Source organism: Leptodactylus fuscus, chromosome 10 (assembly GCF_031893055.1).
Source record: "Leptodactylus fuscus isolate aLepFus1 chromosome 10, aLepFus1.hap2, whole genome shotgun sequence".
In the NCBI taxonomy this organism is placed as follows: Eukaryota; Metazoa; Chordata; class Amphibia; order Anura; family Leptodactylidae; genus Leptodactylus; species Leptodactylus fuscus.
In genome coordinates this window covers 40,582,358-40,595,718 of record NC_134274.1, presented here as the reverse complement: position 1 = coordinate 40,595,718, position 13,361 = coordinate 40,582,358, and the positions used below count along the sequence as shown (strand labels likewise).

General features: G+C 39.4%; 1 protein-coding gene across 1 annotated transcript in view; it reads right to left on the bottom strand.

The window, feature by feature from the left end:
- The window catches only part of NRG3 (neuregulin 3), a 603,489-nt gene that overhangs the window by 101,097 nt on the left and 489,031 nt on the right, over positions 1 to 13,361 (bottom strand). The window contains exon 4 of the mRNA XM_075257841.1: positions 2,782 to 2,808. Within this exon, the coding sequence (XP_075113942.1) occupies positions 2,782 to 2,808 (27 nt within the window). The remainder of the gene's footprint in view (positions 1 to 2,781; positions 2,809 to 13,361) is intronic.

Genomic DNA, 13,361 nt, shown 5'->3' with positions numbered 1-13,361 from the left:
CACAAACACGTTTCCGCTGCTTGAGAATCCTATTGCAGCATGATTTACACCATTTTATCCAATAGTTAGCATTGTGCCTGGTGATATAGGCTTGCATACAGTCAGAAGGCCGTGTAAACTCATGCCATGAAGCATCTAGCACAGATTTGGCTCTTATTTTAATATTAGAAGTGGTTTGGAACTCTGTAGCGATTGACTCAGCAGAGCATTGGCAGTTTAACACTCAGCGATCCCCACCTATAACCATACATAGTCTTCCATTTCATTACTCAGATGCTGTGGTCCCTAAATGCTTTCAGTTTTCAATACCACAACTCAAAGTTGATTGTAGAATATCTAGTAGGGGAGAAATCTCAAAAACTGGCAGGTTGCCAGTTGCCAGCTTCCCATCCTATTATAATATCAAATGGGAGTTTAGTGCCCGTTGTAAACTATGCCTGATGAAGGGGCCTTAGCAGCCTTGAAAGCTTGCAATCTGTCATCATTTTGGTTAGCCATTAAAAAAGGTATAAACTATTGAAGACTCTCAATTATTATTGCAGCTGCATGTGCTGTAACAAGTAAGTTATAAGTTTAGTAACAGGTTCCTTTACTGCATGTCCTGATAGAAGTTGTATATTCTCCTTAGAGATGAGTGAACTAGTCCAGATCTATCAGTTTTGACATGAATTTTCCAAAAATGTTGGGTTTGATACCTCTGAACTGAGGCTCGGGAGGCAGGCCGGAACCTCCACTGCATTGTGCGGGGGTTGCTGGTCTCCTCCTGAGCTGAAAGGGGGACTTGCAGTTTTTGCGCTAGCGGTGGGCCGGAGCCTATTTAAGGAGGACTCTGGTTCCAGACCAACACTGGCCATTCAGTTGTACCTAGCCATTCAGTTGTACCTAGTGTCCTGGGAGTCAGCGTTTCTCCTGTTCTGATTGCCTGTGTTTCTGACTCCTTTTGTTGACTTCTGATTCTGCCTTTGCCTACTGATTTGAGTACTGTGCCTGCTCCTGTTTATGACCCCGGCTTGCCTCTGCTTCCTGAACACCGTTTTGTAATTCTCCTCCGCTCCTGTTACCGACTCGACCTGACTGACGTTCCATTTGGATTACGCATTGTACTGCGTTGCCCTCTTGCTGATGACCCAGATCGTACAACTATACTTTTACTCTCTGCTGCCACCTGAAGACCTACCAACCTGAAACATCTGCTGTTAAGAGTTCTCAGTGTCTGGTTTACTATGATTTGTGGTGTGCTGTGTGTTGGCGTTTCCCGACCTGTACCTCTCTGCCCAAAAGTGCAGCCAAATCCATCCCCACCATCTGGGGCTCTGGTGAAAACCATTGTGGGATTGGAGTTGGTGTGGTCCGGAGGGTTTTGTAGGACAGACAGCGCCGTGTTTACCATTTTGATCAATGTATCTAGTACTGGTTCTCATTTTGGCTCTGATCTGCATCTGTTATCCTAACACTTATTATTAATAAGCTAATGTGAGCAGCGTAGCTCAGCATGTCACTTCCTACATTGTCTATTATTCCTTCTAACTCACTTCCTATTATAGTTTTTTCCTCTTGGTCAATGGAACACTTTTTCCTCTTATGTTTATAAAGCATTTGTACAATATAACTAATGTATAGTATAAATCAGTCTTGTAATTGCGGCCGCAAAATCAGGGGCACAAAATAACGCGGCGTATACTATCCTAACTCCCATTGAAATCAATGGGAGCCTTTACGGCGCACAAACTCTCATCGCCATATACGTGCCAGATCACGCGGCACGTTACATCATGTGAATGCACCCTTATAAATAAAATCTACACCAGTTCTTGGCTGGCATAAATTTCAATTCTGGTACACAGGAGTTATGAATTATGAAGAGCCCCAAATTTCTTAATAATCCAGGTACATCTTGTGTGATTTGTGTCAATTCATTAAGACATAAGGAATAGCTATCTTATTAAATCTCCCCGAGAGACATTTATAAATTATTTTGGTCCATTCCAAGACTGAAGACGAAGACTTACAAGACTGAAATGGATAAAAAAAACATGCTGTTCTTGGTCTGTACTATACATCTACAACTTCAGAACTGAATTGGGGTCGGATTGTTCATAAGTTACAAGATGGCTACTGATAAATTATGTGGCAAAATTCACTATATTTGCATGCAATACAATGGGTACTTATTAGGGTTGAGCGATTGGGATCGGAAAAGATCAGATTCCGATTGTAGATTGAGTTAATATCGCGATCGGAATTCCAATCCCGATCTTTTCCGGCGGGATCGAGGTCACAGGTTATTTCCCACAATGTTTGGCTACTGGCCAATCGTTGTGGAAAAAGCTAACATTGGGGTTGAGTGATCAGGAAAGATCAGATCCTGACTGGCGATCAAGCAAATTTCACGATCGGGTTTGACTGGAAAATGATCGAAAATCGGATTTTAAAAACGATCCTGAAATCTCAAGATCGGCTCAACCGTAGTACTTATCACACAAAGTGGCCATTCATCTAGATTCTTTTTCATGATATAGAAAAAGATACAGACACCACAGAACATTGGCTTTGTGGTGTCTTGGAATATTGGCTGCTTGGTGGTCCTGCTATTTGCAACAGTGTAATGAATATAATCCACATTATCAGGTCTTTTCTTAACTATCCTGGCCAAGGAACGTTACTAGATAAAATGTTTGCTTTACTTGTTGTAACTGTGTAACAATAGATTTTTCTGTGATGGCTGCATTCATGGTTTGTTAAATCTGTTGTAAACCGAGAAAAAAATGGTAGAAAACTTACCCATAAATTCTATTCCTAAATGGTCAGCTGCACCAGGAAGAACATGCAAAAAAGAGATAAGATAAGACAACATCAATATCACAAAGTTTCTGAATCCTAAAAACGAATAGTATACATACATTGAATTTGTCAACAGTAAATACATGGTATAGCATATTTATCGCAAAGGATATTTTGTTACATAAGACAAAATGAACCATCTGTTAAAGGCAAATATGGTTCTGCTTCTTTTTCAAAAACGTGACATTCATGTTTGCAGACTGGCATTGCTTAGCTTCAATAGTAATGAACTGCACTACTAGACATATCCAATGTAGACACAACCTTGGTTTCTGGGGTGGCTGCAGAGATGTTTTTGCAATTCTGGGCAACCCCATTACTTGACTATTTTAGAATTTTGAAAATATAGGTTTGACTTGAGAGGATTTTACTGACCTTGACTTTTGGTCCCATGAGCTGAGTGATGGGTAACCAAAGTATCTGAGAAAATCTACTCAAACACTGAAAAATATATGTTTGCTCTAATCAATTTTGGACTTAGACCCAATGCCAAGTATTACCGTTAGCTTCTGTAGTTGGGTTAGTTTGGTTTTTACTCATACTGTAGCTGTGTGACCTATGAGTAAGAGCCAAAAAAATCTGCAAATATGGAAGTTGGTGCTTACCATATGGCTTTTAACATGAAGAAATGAAGAGTTTTTTACTTTAACCATATGGTGAAAGCACCATCACTACTTTCATAGAACAAACTTCTTACATGACTTTGCTCCCCCATCGTGGGGAAATATATTGGAAGAATCTTCTTCTCAATCCACTACTGGATTTGGCTCAAAAAAGCTGCATTTCCGTAATGTTGAGCCTCTGCAGGGACGCTGCGGGGACGCTGCAAGGAGAAGACTGCACGGAGGATCCAGCCCGACCCTCACTCGTGGACTTGGTAAGTATAATTTGATCGAATGTTGCCTACCCCTGAAACGAGCATTTCCCCCCATAGACTATAATAGGGTTCTATATTCGATTCGAGTAGTCGAACATTGAGGGACTACTCGAAACGAATATCAAACCTCGAACATTTTACTGTTCGCTCATCTCTAATAATAATAATAATAATATTAATAATAATAATAATAACTTGGTAGTAAGAGCATGTGCCTGACACTGTTGTTAATATTGGTGAAACTACCATTAGGGTATGTTTACACGGCGGAAACCTTTTCCACCTTGTGAACTCTCTGTGCGGCTAGCCGCAATGGGATGCTGATGCAGTGTACTGGCATCGCATTGTGGCATCCCGCTTCTAATTAGGCCTGAATGGGCCTAACCGGACGGGAGTCTCGCACCATGGATGCTGCGGCTGTCTCAGCCGCTGAATCCGCCGGAAGAAGGGGCATGTCGCTAGTGGTAAAAAAAAAGCGGATTTTGAGGCGGATTCCACGTCAAAATCCTCTTGCAAAAAACTCGGTGTAAACTGACCCTAATGTGGGACATAGCAATGCAGAGTTTACCATTTCTACGAATTGTCCTGATTTTGTTCAACATGAAAAAGTAAAACGCTGCTTGATTATAGATGATGCAGTTCCAGATGGCCAGAACATCATGCGGAAAGATCCAGAGAAACTCAAAATCTTTGAGGTGGATATGTGCAGATTGTGGAGGACCAAGGACAAACATGAGGCGATCGGAGCTCTAGGCACCATCATAAAGAAGATCAAAAAAGTCTTTGAGAGTTTCCAAAACGGCACGGGTCGAGAGGTACAGAAGGTCACAGTTATCGGGCCCTGGGCACATCCTTAGAAGAGTATTGGGTTCAAGCCCTATGTTCCTAATTGTGACATGGCCTGTTCTCAAGCCACCAGCAGAAAAATTAGATAATCTAAAATAATAATAATAATAATAATAATAATAATAATAATAATAATTATTATTATTATTATTATTATTATTATTACCATTAATATTAATGGATTTCAAGTAATCTCGATTTCAAGTAATCAAGTAAATGCCCATGATCCCGTGTGTAGTGAAGGGTTGTTGAGATGGTCACATGACTAAGGTCCTGTTTAGTTCTATTTAGTAGGTCCATGTATACTGTACATAGGAGTCATCTACGGACTATACAACACTACTGTTCACAGGCAAGGTTTACTGACTTGTGTATGGAAACTGAATTGTATTACATGTATACCAAAAAGTGTATATTTTGCATTCTATAGAGAAATTAATCAAATATATAAATATTCAAACGCATAAACTTGATGGTTCGATTGATAGATCCTGTTTGTACCATTATTACAGCAAAGATTATGCCAGATATGAAAGGTTATTGTTTCCATACCGGAACATGCAATCTGGAGAGAGAAGGTACTTATTATGGACGACGTTTTGTTAGGTGATGCATGATCCATATTCAGTAGTGGAAGGTGCATCTGTTCTCACAGCTTCCTATCAAATCTTATAGCTGCTTATTTGTTGCTTAAGCTAGTTACGCAAGAGCCGTATTCTGACTGCCATCACACATATCATTGTGTAGACATATATCTATACATATATCATAAATAGCACAATGTGATATGTGATATGACAGATGCCACTGTATGTCATCGAAGTTAAAACAGATGCCATTGGGAGCTGTGTTACATCTCTTATATTAACAAGCACAGACAACTAGGATTCAATTTCGGAATGAAGTCATGACTCTCCTTACTCGTGACTGATCTTTTTCTAATAATTCACTAATGATGCCTGTTCTACTGTCATTGATTTTATGGCAAGTCATTGCTAAATTTTTATGTTTTGGTTAATGAGATTGAGTCAGTTGTGATCACACACAACAATAAACTCTAATGTAAAAGTAATGGATCATGAGAAAGCGTTATGATATTAATAGGAGTGTTGATTACTTTACATTCCGCATAACCTTAGATTATAGTATTATACAATGACATAACACTATTAGCCATGATAAGTGAGTACTCGTCATTTATATGACCTTTGGTGAGCGTAGATTGATACAGCGTATATAGATAATCACCCAAGAAAACAATATATCCTTTAAATGTATCCTACAGGACAAATGAAGAGGTTGTATCAATTTTTGAAGTCATATCCTATTCATAGACTAGGGGATAACTTCATGATTAATCCAACCATTGAGATCCCCATCAATCCCAAGAATGGGGGTCCAATTCTCTTGTCATGATGACTTGGTACAACCCATTTAAATTGTTCAGTTACTCTGGGAACAGAATACAGGCTGCAAATCCATAATCTAGATAAGAATATATCCAACAAAAACAGTCATTGAAAATCCAAACTACTTTATTTTTTTTTTTTTAATGTAGATTGTGAGCCCCACATAGAGCTCACAATGTACATTTTTTCCTATCAGTATGTCTTTTTTGGAATATGGGATGGAAATCCATGCAAACACGGGGAGAACATACAAACTCCTTGCAGACGGTTTTATGCCCTTGGTGGGATTTGAACACCAGGACTCCAGCGCTGCAAGGCTGCAGTGCTAACCACTGAGCCACCGTGTGGCCCCCAAACTACTTTATTGTGAGCTCCCTCGCAGGTTAAACAAGCAGTACTCAATCCAGGCTTGGGTTGTCACGAGGGTTGAGCTGATCTTGAGATTTGAAGATCGATTTTAAAATCTGATTTCCAATCATTTTCCAGCCAATCCTGATCGTGAAAATTGCTTGGTCGCCGATTGAGATCCGATCTTCCCTGATCCCGATCGCTCAACCCTAGTAGAAAGTTAATGATGTTCTGATAAAAAGTTCTGACTCAGATGTGTGTCCTGTCTGTCTATTGACCCAAGATCAAGGAGTTTTTGCACAACTGAAGATTATTGGCAAGTTTATTACCAAGACTCTCATTTTGTAGTGTTTGGAATATGATTTCCTTGTATCTATGATATACATGTTAATTACTATTCTGTGACTGTCACTAAGATCACCTTAGGCTATTCCTCAGATATAATGACTATTACTCACAGATATTGGATAATTCAGATGTTACCTGATCCCTGTAACTTATTTATATTACTTTTCCTATAATTTTTGTCTAATGTGTGATAATTCATTGTGTTGTATGTTCCGATTAGATTTACATTGCTGTATATACAATTACAATAACCAAAGATTTCACCTTCAGGTCACTTTCCCTTATTCATAACTGACACATTTCTAGTTGTTATATATATATATATATATATATATATATATATATATATATATATATATAAATATATAAGTAGATTTGAAGTCACGTTTTTTGTGACACATAGGGCTTTGGTTTTTTTTGTAATTTTTAAATTATAATTTTTTACTTTTTATAAAATATCCTGGAAATTTTAATTAAAAAGGGGGTAGAGTGAGAGAGTGAGGTTTTTTGTTTCATTTTCATTGTTCTTGTGCAATTTAATAGACATGAGCGAGTAGTGTTCGATCGAGTAGGTATTCGATTGAATACTACGGTATTCGAAATACTCGTACTCGATCGAGTACCACTCGCTGTTCGAATGTAAAAGTTCGATGTAGAACCAGCATTGATTGGCCGAATGCTATACAGCCGGCCAATCAACGCTGGTTCTTCTCCTACCTTTAGAAGTCTTCTCCGTGCAGCTTCCCCGCGGTGTCTTCCGGCTCTTCATTCACTCTTCCAGGCATCAGGCCTGGGCAGAGCCGACTGCGCATGTCCGCTTGTAGTGCAGGCATGCACAGTCGGCTCTGCCCAGGCCCGATGCCTGGCAGAGTGAATGAAGAGCCGGAAGATGCCGCGGGGACGCTGCAAGGAGAAGACTGCTCGGAGGATCCAGCCCGACCCTCACTCATAGACTTGGTAAGTGTAATTTGATCGAACGTTGCCTACCCCTGAAACAAGCATTTTCCCCCCATAGACTATAATAGGGTTCCATATTCGATTCGAATAGTTGAATATTGAGGGGCTACTCGAAACAAATATCGAACCTCGGACATTTTACTGTTCGCTCATCTCTACTATTTAAAGATTGGGGAAAAAAACGTCAAAAACAGACATATTTTTCCCCATATTTGATTATTATGGATATAGAGATCAGTAGTAAACCATCCTTGCCTTTTCTGACCGTCACTGACATCCTGCCCCCCCCCCCCACTCCCGACTACATACAGATACATTCTTGATGAGTTAATCGTCTGGATGTTTATAGTCAATGGACAGTCGACATATGGTTAAAAGGAAAATAACTACTTGTTTTTTTATGTATAGGAGACCATTACATGTCGTTTTTTTTTTCACGTAGACCGTTTCTTACTTTCACCACATTATGCTTAGGAAATAAGATCTGGAAAGACCCATTAAATGAGGACAGACTTTAATGGATGCTAAAAGGCTACAACATTCAAAATCAATCACATAATGAATGTTCAAATATTTATAATACAACAGGTGTTCGTTCACATTCCTTAGATGTTTTAATGTATAAATATTAATAACATTTTTATATTCTGCTATCACCATAGCATCCCATTTAAAATGCAAATGACTGAATCTGGGGAGCATATGAATGGAGAATTTTGAAAGTATTTGCAATAACGGATGGACCGGAAATCTCTTTTCTTCATCATCTATTATAATGCAGACAAAACTGCTTTATTGAGTTAATGAGTCTATAAACATTCACGATGAGCTGCATTTCAGCTTATTGAACAATTTCTTTTGTGTCTATACTGCTTTTTACTTCCAGCTCTACATTGCTGTTTGACTGTCATACTCAACCATAATTACACGCGCTAACAATATTACTCTGTGTTGTGCAGCTGTAATAGCAAATTTCCCACTATTGTGTTACTTGCTGTTAGGTGGCGTTTCATTGTACAGTTTATATCAATTACACAACAGATAGTCATGTGGCTGAAAAAAACATAAATAAAGGAACACTCTGGGAAAAGCTGCAATGCCTGAAGCAAAGATTTAGTAGTAACCCGGCATTCACCCCGACTAAAACTGAGCCGTGAAACTCAGTCTGTCTGTGACCCCTCATTCACATCTGCGAGTCCGAATGAGGACCCCCCTGAATGGAATACCGAACACAACTGCAAGCAGTGTGCCAATGAAAGCACATGGACCCCATAGACTATAATATTTGCCAGGTTCACCCACCAGTTTTGTTTCATATGTTATGAGTAGAGATGAGCGAGTAGTACTCGATCGAGTAGGTATTCGATCGAATACTACGGTATTCGAAATACTCGTACTCGATCGAGTACCACTCGCTGTTCAAATGGAAAAGTTCGATGCAGAACCAGCATTGATTGGCCGAATGCTATACAGTCGGCCAATCAACGCTGGTTCTTCTCCTACCTTTAGAAGTCTTCTCCGTGCAGCTTCCCCACGGCGTCTTCCGGCTCTTCATTCACTCTGACAGGCATCGGGCCTGGGAGAGCCGACTGCGCATGTCCGCTTGTAGTGCGGACATGCGCAGTCGGCTCTGCCCAGGCCCAATGCCTGGCAGAGTGAATTCAGACCCGGAAGATGCCGCGGGGACGCTGCAAGGAGAAGACTGCACGGAGGATCCAGCCTGACCCTCACTCATGGACTTGGTAAGTATAATTTGATCGAACGTTGCCTACCCCTGAAATGAGCATTTTCCCTCCATAGACTATAATAGGGTTCGATTTTCGATTCAAGTAGTCGAATATTGAGGGGCTACTTGAAACGAATATCGAACCTCGAACAATTTACTGTTCGCTCATCTCTACTTATGAGTACTAGATTTGTGGAGATAAAGAAGAAGATGCTAAAGGAGGAAAAAAAAGCCCACTGCTAGAGTAATGGTCAGGAGTTGGCAGGTATGTATTAGGTGGTAAGGTTTTTTTTTTTTTTATTTTGAGATCAGAATAATGTCTTCTTTAGGCCATAGGAATGACTAACTTCAGTATCAAGGTGCTTGTCCATCATCAGTGCATAGTAGGAATTGCTGGATATGTGACATTGCTTCAAGAAATTCTGTTATATTCTGCTATAATTCAAGCAGTAAATAGAATTCAGCGATCAGGATCGGAAAAGATCGGATTCCAATCGGCGATTGAGTAAATTTCACGATGGCGATCGAAATTCCGATCCTGATCTTTTCCGGCGGGATCGAGGTTGGAGGTTATTTCAAGATTGTCTCAACCCTATTCATGTATATAACATGAATTCATTCATAATACATGAATTCATTCATGTATATAACATGAATAGGGTTGAGCGATCGGGATCGGGAAAGATCGGAGCAAATTTCACAATCGGGATTGGCTGGAAAATAATTGGAAATCGGATTTTAAAATTGATCCTGAAATCTCAAGCTTGGCTCAACCCTAGTAGTAAAGGATTTCTTTTTACCCTAACATGGAGCAATTGGCATACTGGTAGAGTTTTTATGCCTTTCTCTGGATCAACAGGATTCAGATTCAATAGGATTATATAGGTTTAACTTATTGATCTGTATTAGCTTTGGGATGTTATTATGATGCTCCATGCCATCTGTGTGGAGAATCACAAAACGGTCTCACTCAATATCATATAAGATAATTCAATATCATACAATATCATTGGGGTTGAGCCAATCTTGAGATTTCAGGATCGATTTTAATATCCAATTTCCGATCATTATCCCGATAGGGATTCGATCTTTCCTGATCCCGATCGCTCAACCCTATTTATGATATATACATGAATAGGGTTGAGCTGATCTTGAGATAACCTCTGACCTCGATCGGAATCGGAATTCCGATTGCGATTGTGAAATTTACTCGATTGCCAATAGGAACCTGATCTTTTCCGATCCCGATCGCTCAACCCTAAATACCATACTATCATCTAAGATCATTCAATATCATACTATTGCTCATAATACAGCATATACCTAATACAGCATATACATAATACATCATAATACAGCATATACAGCAATACAGCATATCCTAACAATATGCCATCACTTTAAAATGACCGAATTCATTGTAATTCATGACCATCTCTGGTCTCTTTAGCAGAGAGAGATGAATGCAGTATACTTTAAGAAGTCACTGTTTTTTGTTTTTATCTTGAAGGCGACTGATCCTGTTTTTGCTGTCTTGGATTCTTTAATGCACAACTTTCAGGACCTTGCTCAGAAGTAGCATTCTTTCCATTAACAGATCAAGCAGTGACATGTGCAGTTAAAGCTCTTAGAGGAGGATACCTGATGCTGACCTCGCGTACGATTGCAGGGAAAATGTGTTTTCAAAGATTGTAGTGTATGTGTGAAAGTAAGTCATTTTGCTATTAAAATTACACAAGTGACGTAAAGGTACCATAATACAGCTCGGAGAAAGATGTTGACCTCTATGTAAGTACCTGTGATGGTTTGAAGCAATTCTTTTTCTATACATTTTATTTTTATACATTGTAGATGTGTAATATGAATGTTTGACACAAAGTCCTTTTTATTGTTTCTTTATCATTTTTTCTTCCTAGATGTGCGGCTGTGATTGATGGATGATGCTGACAGGTTGCTCTATAATAAAGACGTGCCATCCTATATCCTTAGGATTTAAAAGATTTACTCAGCAGGCAATCCACATACCATAGAGAGCCTATATACTGTTAACTAAATAGAATGTGTGATCATTGTGTACAAGTGGCTACATATACAATAAAGGTGGCCACCAATAGAAAATTCAAGTGGCTTATAAGTCACCTCATATACCTACTGGAATAATGGAACTGGAACACAATAGGCTACAAGCAGAGATACACAATCAACTAAATGTATCCATCAATAATAAACAAGTAGCCCCAAAACTAATATAAATAAACCACAACAAAAATTGGGAAACACAATAAATAGAAAATATATTTATTGAAAAATAGTAATTAAAACACATACAAAACATATAACACAGCAACACAGAGGGGTCCGACTGTATAGGAACAGTCCGATAGAACCGTACCCCTCTCACTACTGATGAACCGGAGAAAGCATCCCCATATATGGCATCTAATCCCTATTAGTCCAATCCTTATAAAAAGGGGTAAGTGTATACACTCCACTAACAAAATACACACTTGTAAAGTAATCAAGGTGCAAGATATTGACCCCCCAAAAAAGTTGCAATCACATATGACAAGGTCCCTACATCTAAGGTAAGATACACTTATAGTAAAGAGTATCCTGATTATAAATAAATAGGAGGTACAACAATAGATGTCATAGGTCCAATATCAATACATACCCATAGACATAATGGCAGTGTAGATAGACCATAAGGGGTTAACCCCGGAACATCAACAGTGAGGGAACCTCCTGAGGAAGCCACGCAAGGCGAAACGTGCGTCGGGTGTTTTGGTTCCCTCCGGTTCATCAGTAGTGAAAGGGGTACGGTTCTGTCGGACTGTTCTTATACAGTCGGACCCCTCTGTGTTGCCCTCCATTGTATTTTATATGTTTTGTATGTGTTTTAATTACTATTTTTCAATAAATATATTTTCTATTTATTGTGTTTCCCAATTTTTGTTGTGGTACAAGCAGAAATAACCAGAAATGTAGACTAGGTTTGAGCTGATTTTGAGATTTCGGGATCGATTTTAACCCCTTAGCGACCCTTGACGTAACTGTACGTCATGGGTCGCATGGGGATGTATGGAGCGAGCTCACACGCTGAGCTCGCTCCATACACGGCAGATGCCGGCTGGATCATACAGCCAGGACCTGCCACTAACAGCAGCGGTCGGTGCCCGAGCCGATCGCTGCTGTTAACCCTTTACACACTGCGGTCAAACGTGACCGCAGTGTGTAAACGGCGCCGGCGGCATGGGCGCCGCCATGTTTCGCCGATCATCGCCCTCCTGAACGTCACATGAGGGCGGTGATCGGTTGCTATGACAGCCGGAAGCCTATTGAAGGCTTCCAGGCTTGTCTCTGCACTAGATCTATTAGACGATGCCAGAGGCATCGTCTAATAGAAGTGCTGCGATTTTCCTATTCACTGCAATACTGTAGTATTGCAGTGAATAGTATGAGCGATCAGACTCCCTAGGTTTCAAGGTACCTAAGGGGTCTGATCATAAATGTAACAGAAGAAAAAAAAAAGTTTTTAAAAGTATTAAAAAAATAAAAAAAATATAAAAGTTCAAATCACCCCCCTTTCCCTAGATTAGCTATAAAAGTAATTAAAGAACATTAAACATAAACATATTAGGTATCCCTGCGCTCCAAAATGCCCGAACTATTAGAATATTAAAACATTTATCCCGTACTGCGAACGGCGTAGCGGCAAAAAAAATAAAAACAGCCAAAAAGCGTTTTTTTCAACACTTTGCCTCCTATAAAAAATTGAATAAAAAGTGATCAAACCATCGGATCTTTCCCCAAATGGTATCAATAGAAACGTCATCTTGTCCCGCATAAAAAGACACAACAACCAGCTCCATACATGGAAATATGAAAAAGTTACAGGTGTTAGAACATGATGACACAAATTTTTTTTTCTATTTTGCAAAGTTTATCATTTTTTTAAAAGTATCAAAAAATTTCAAATACTATATAAATTTGGTATCACCGCGTTTGT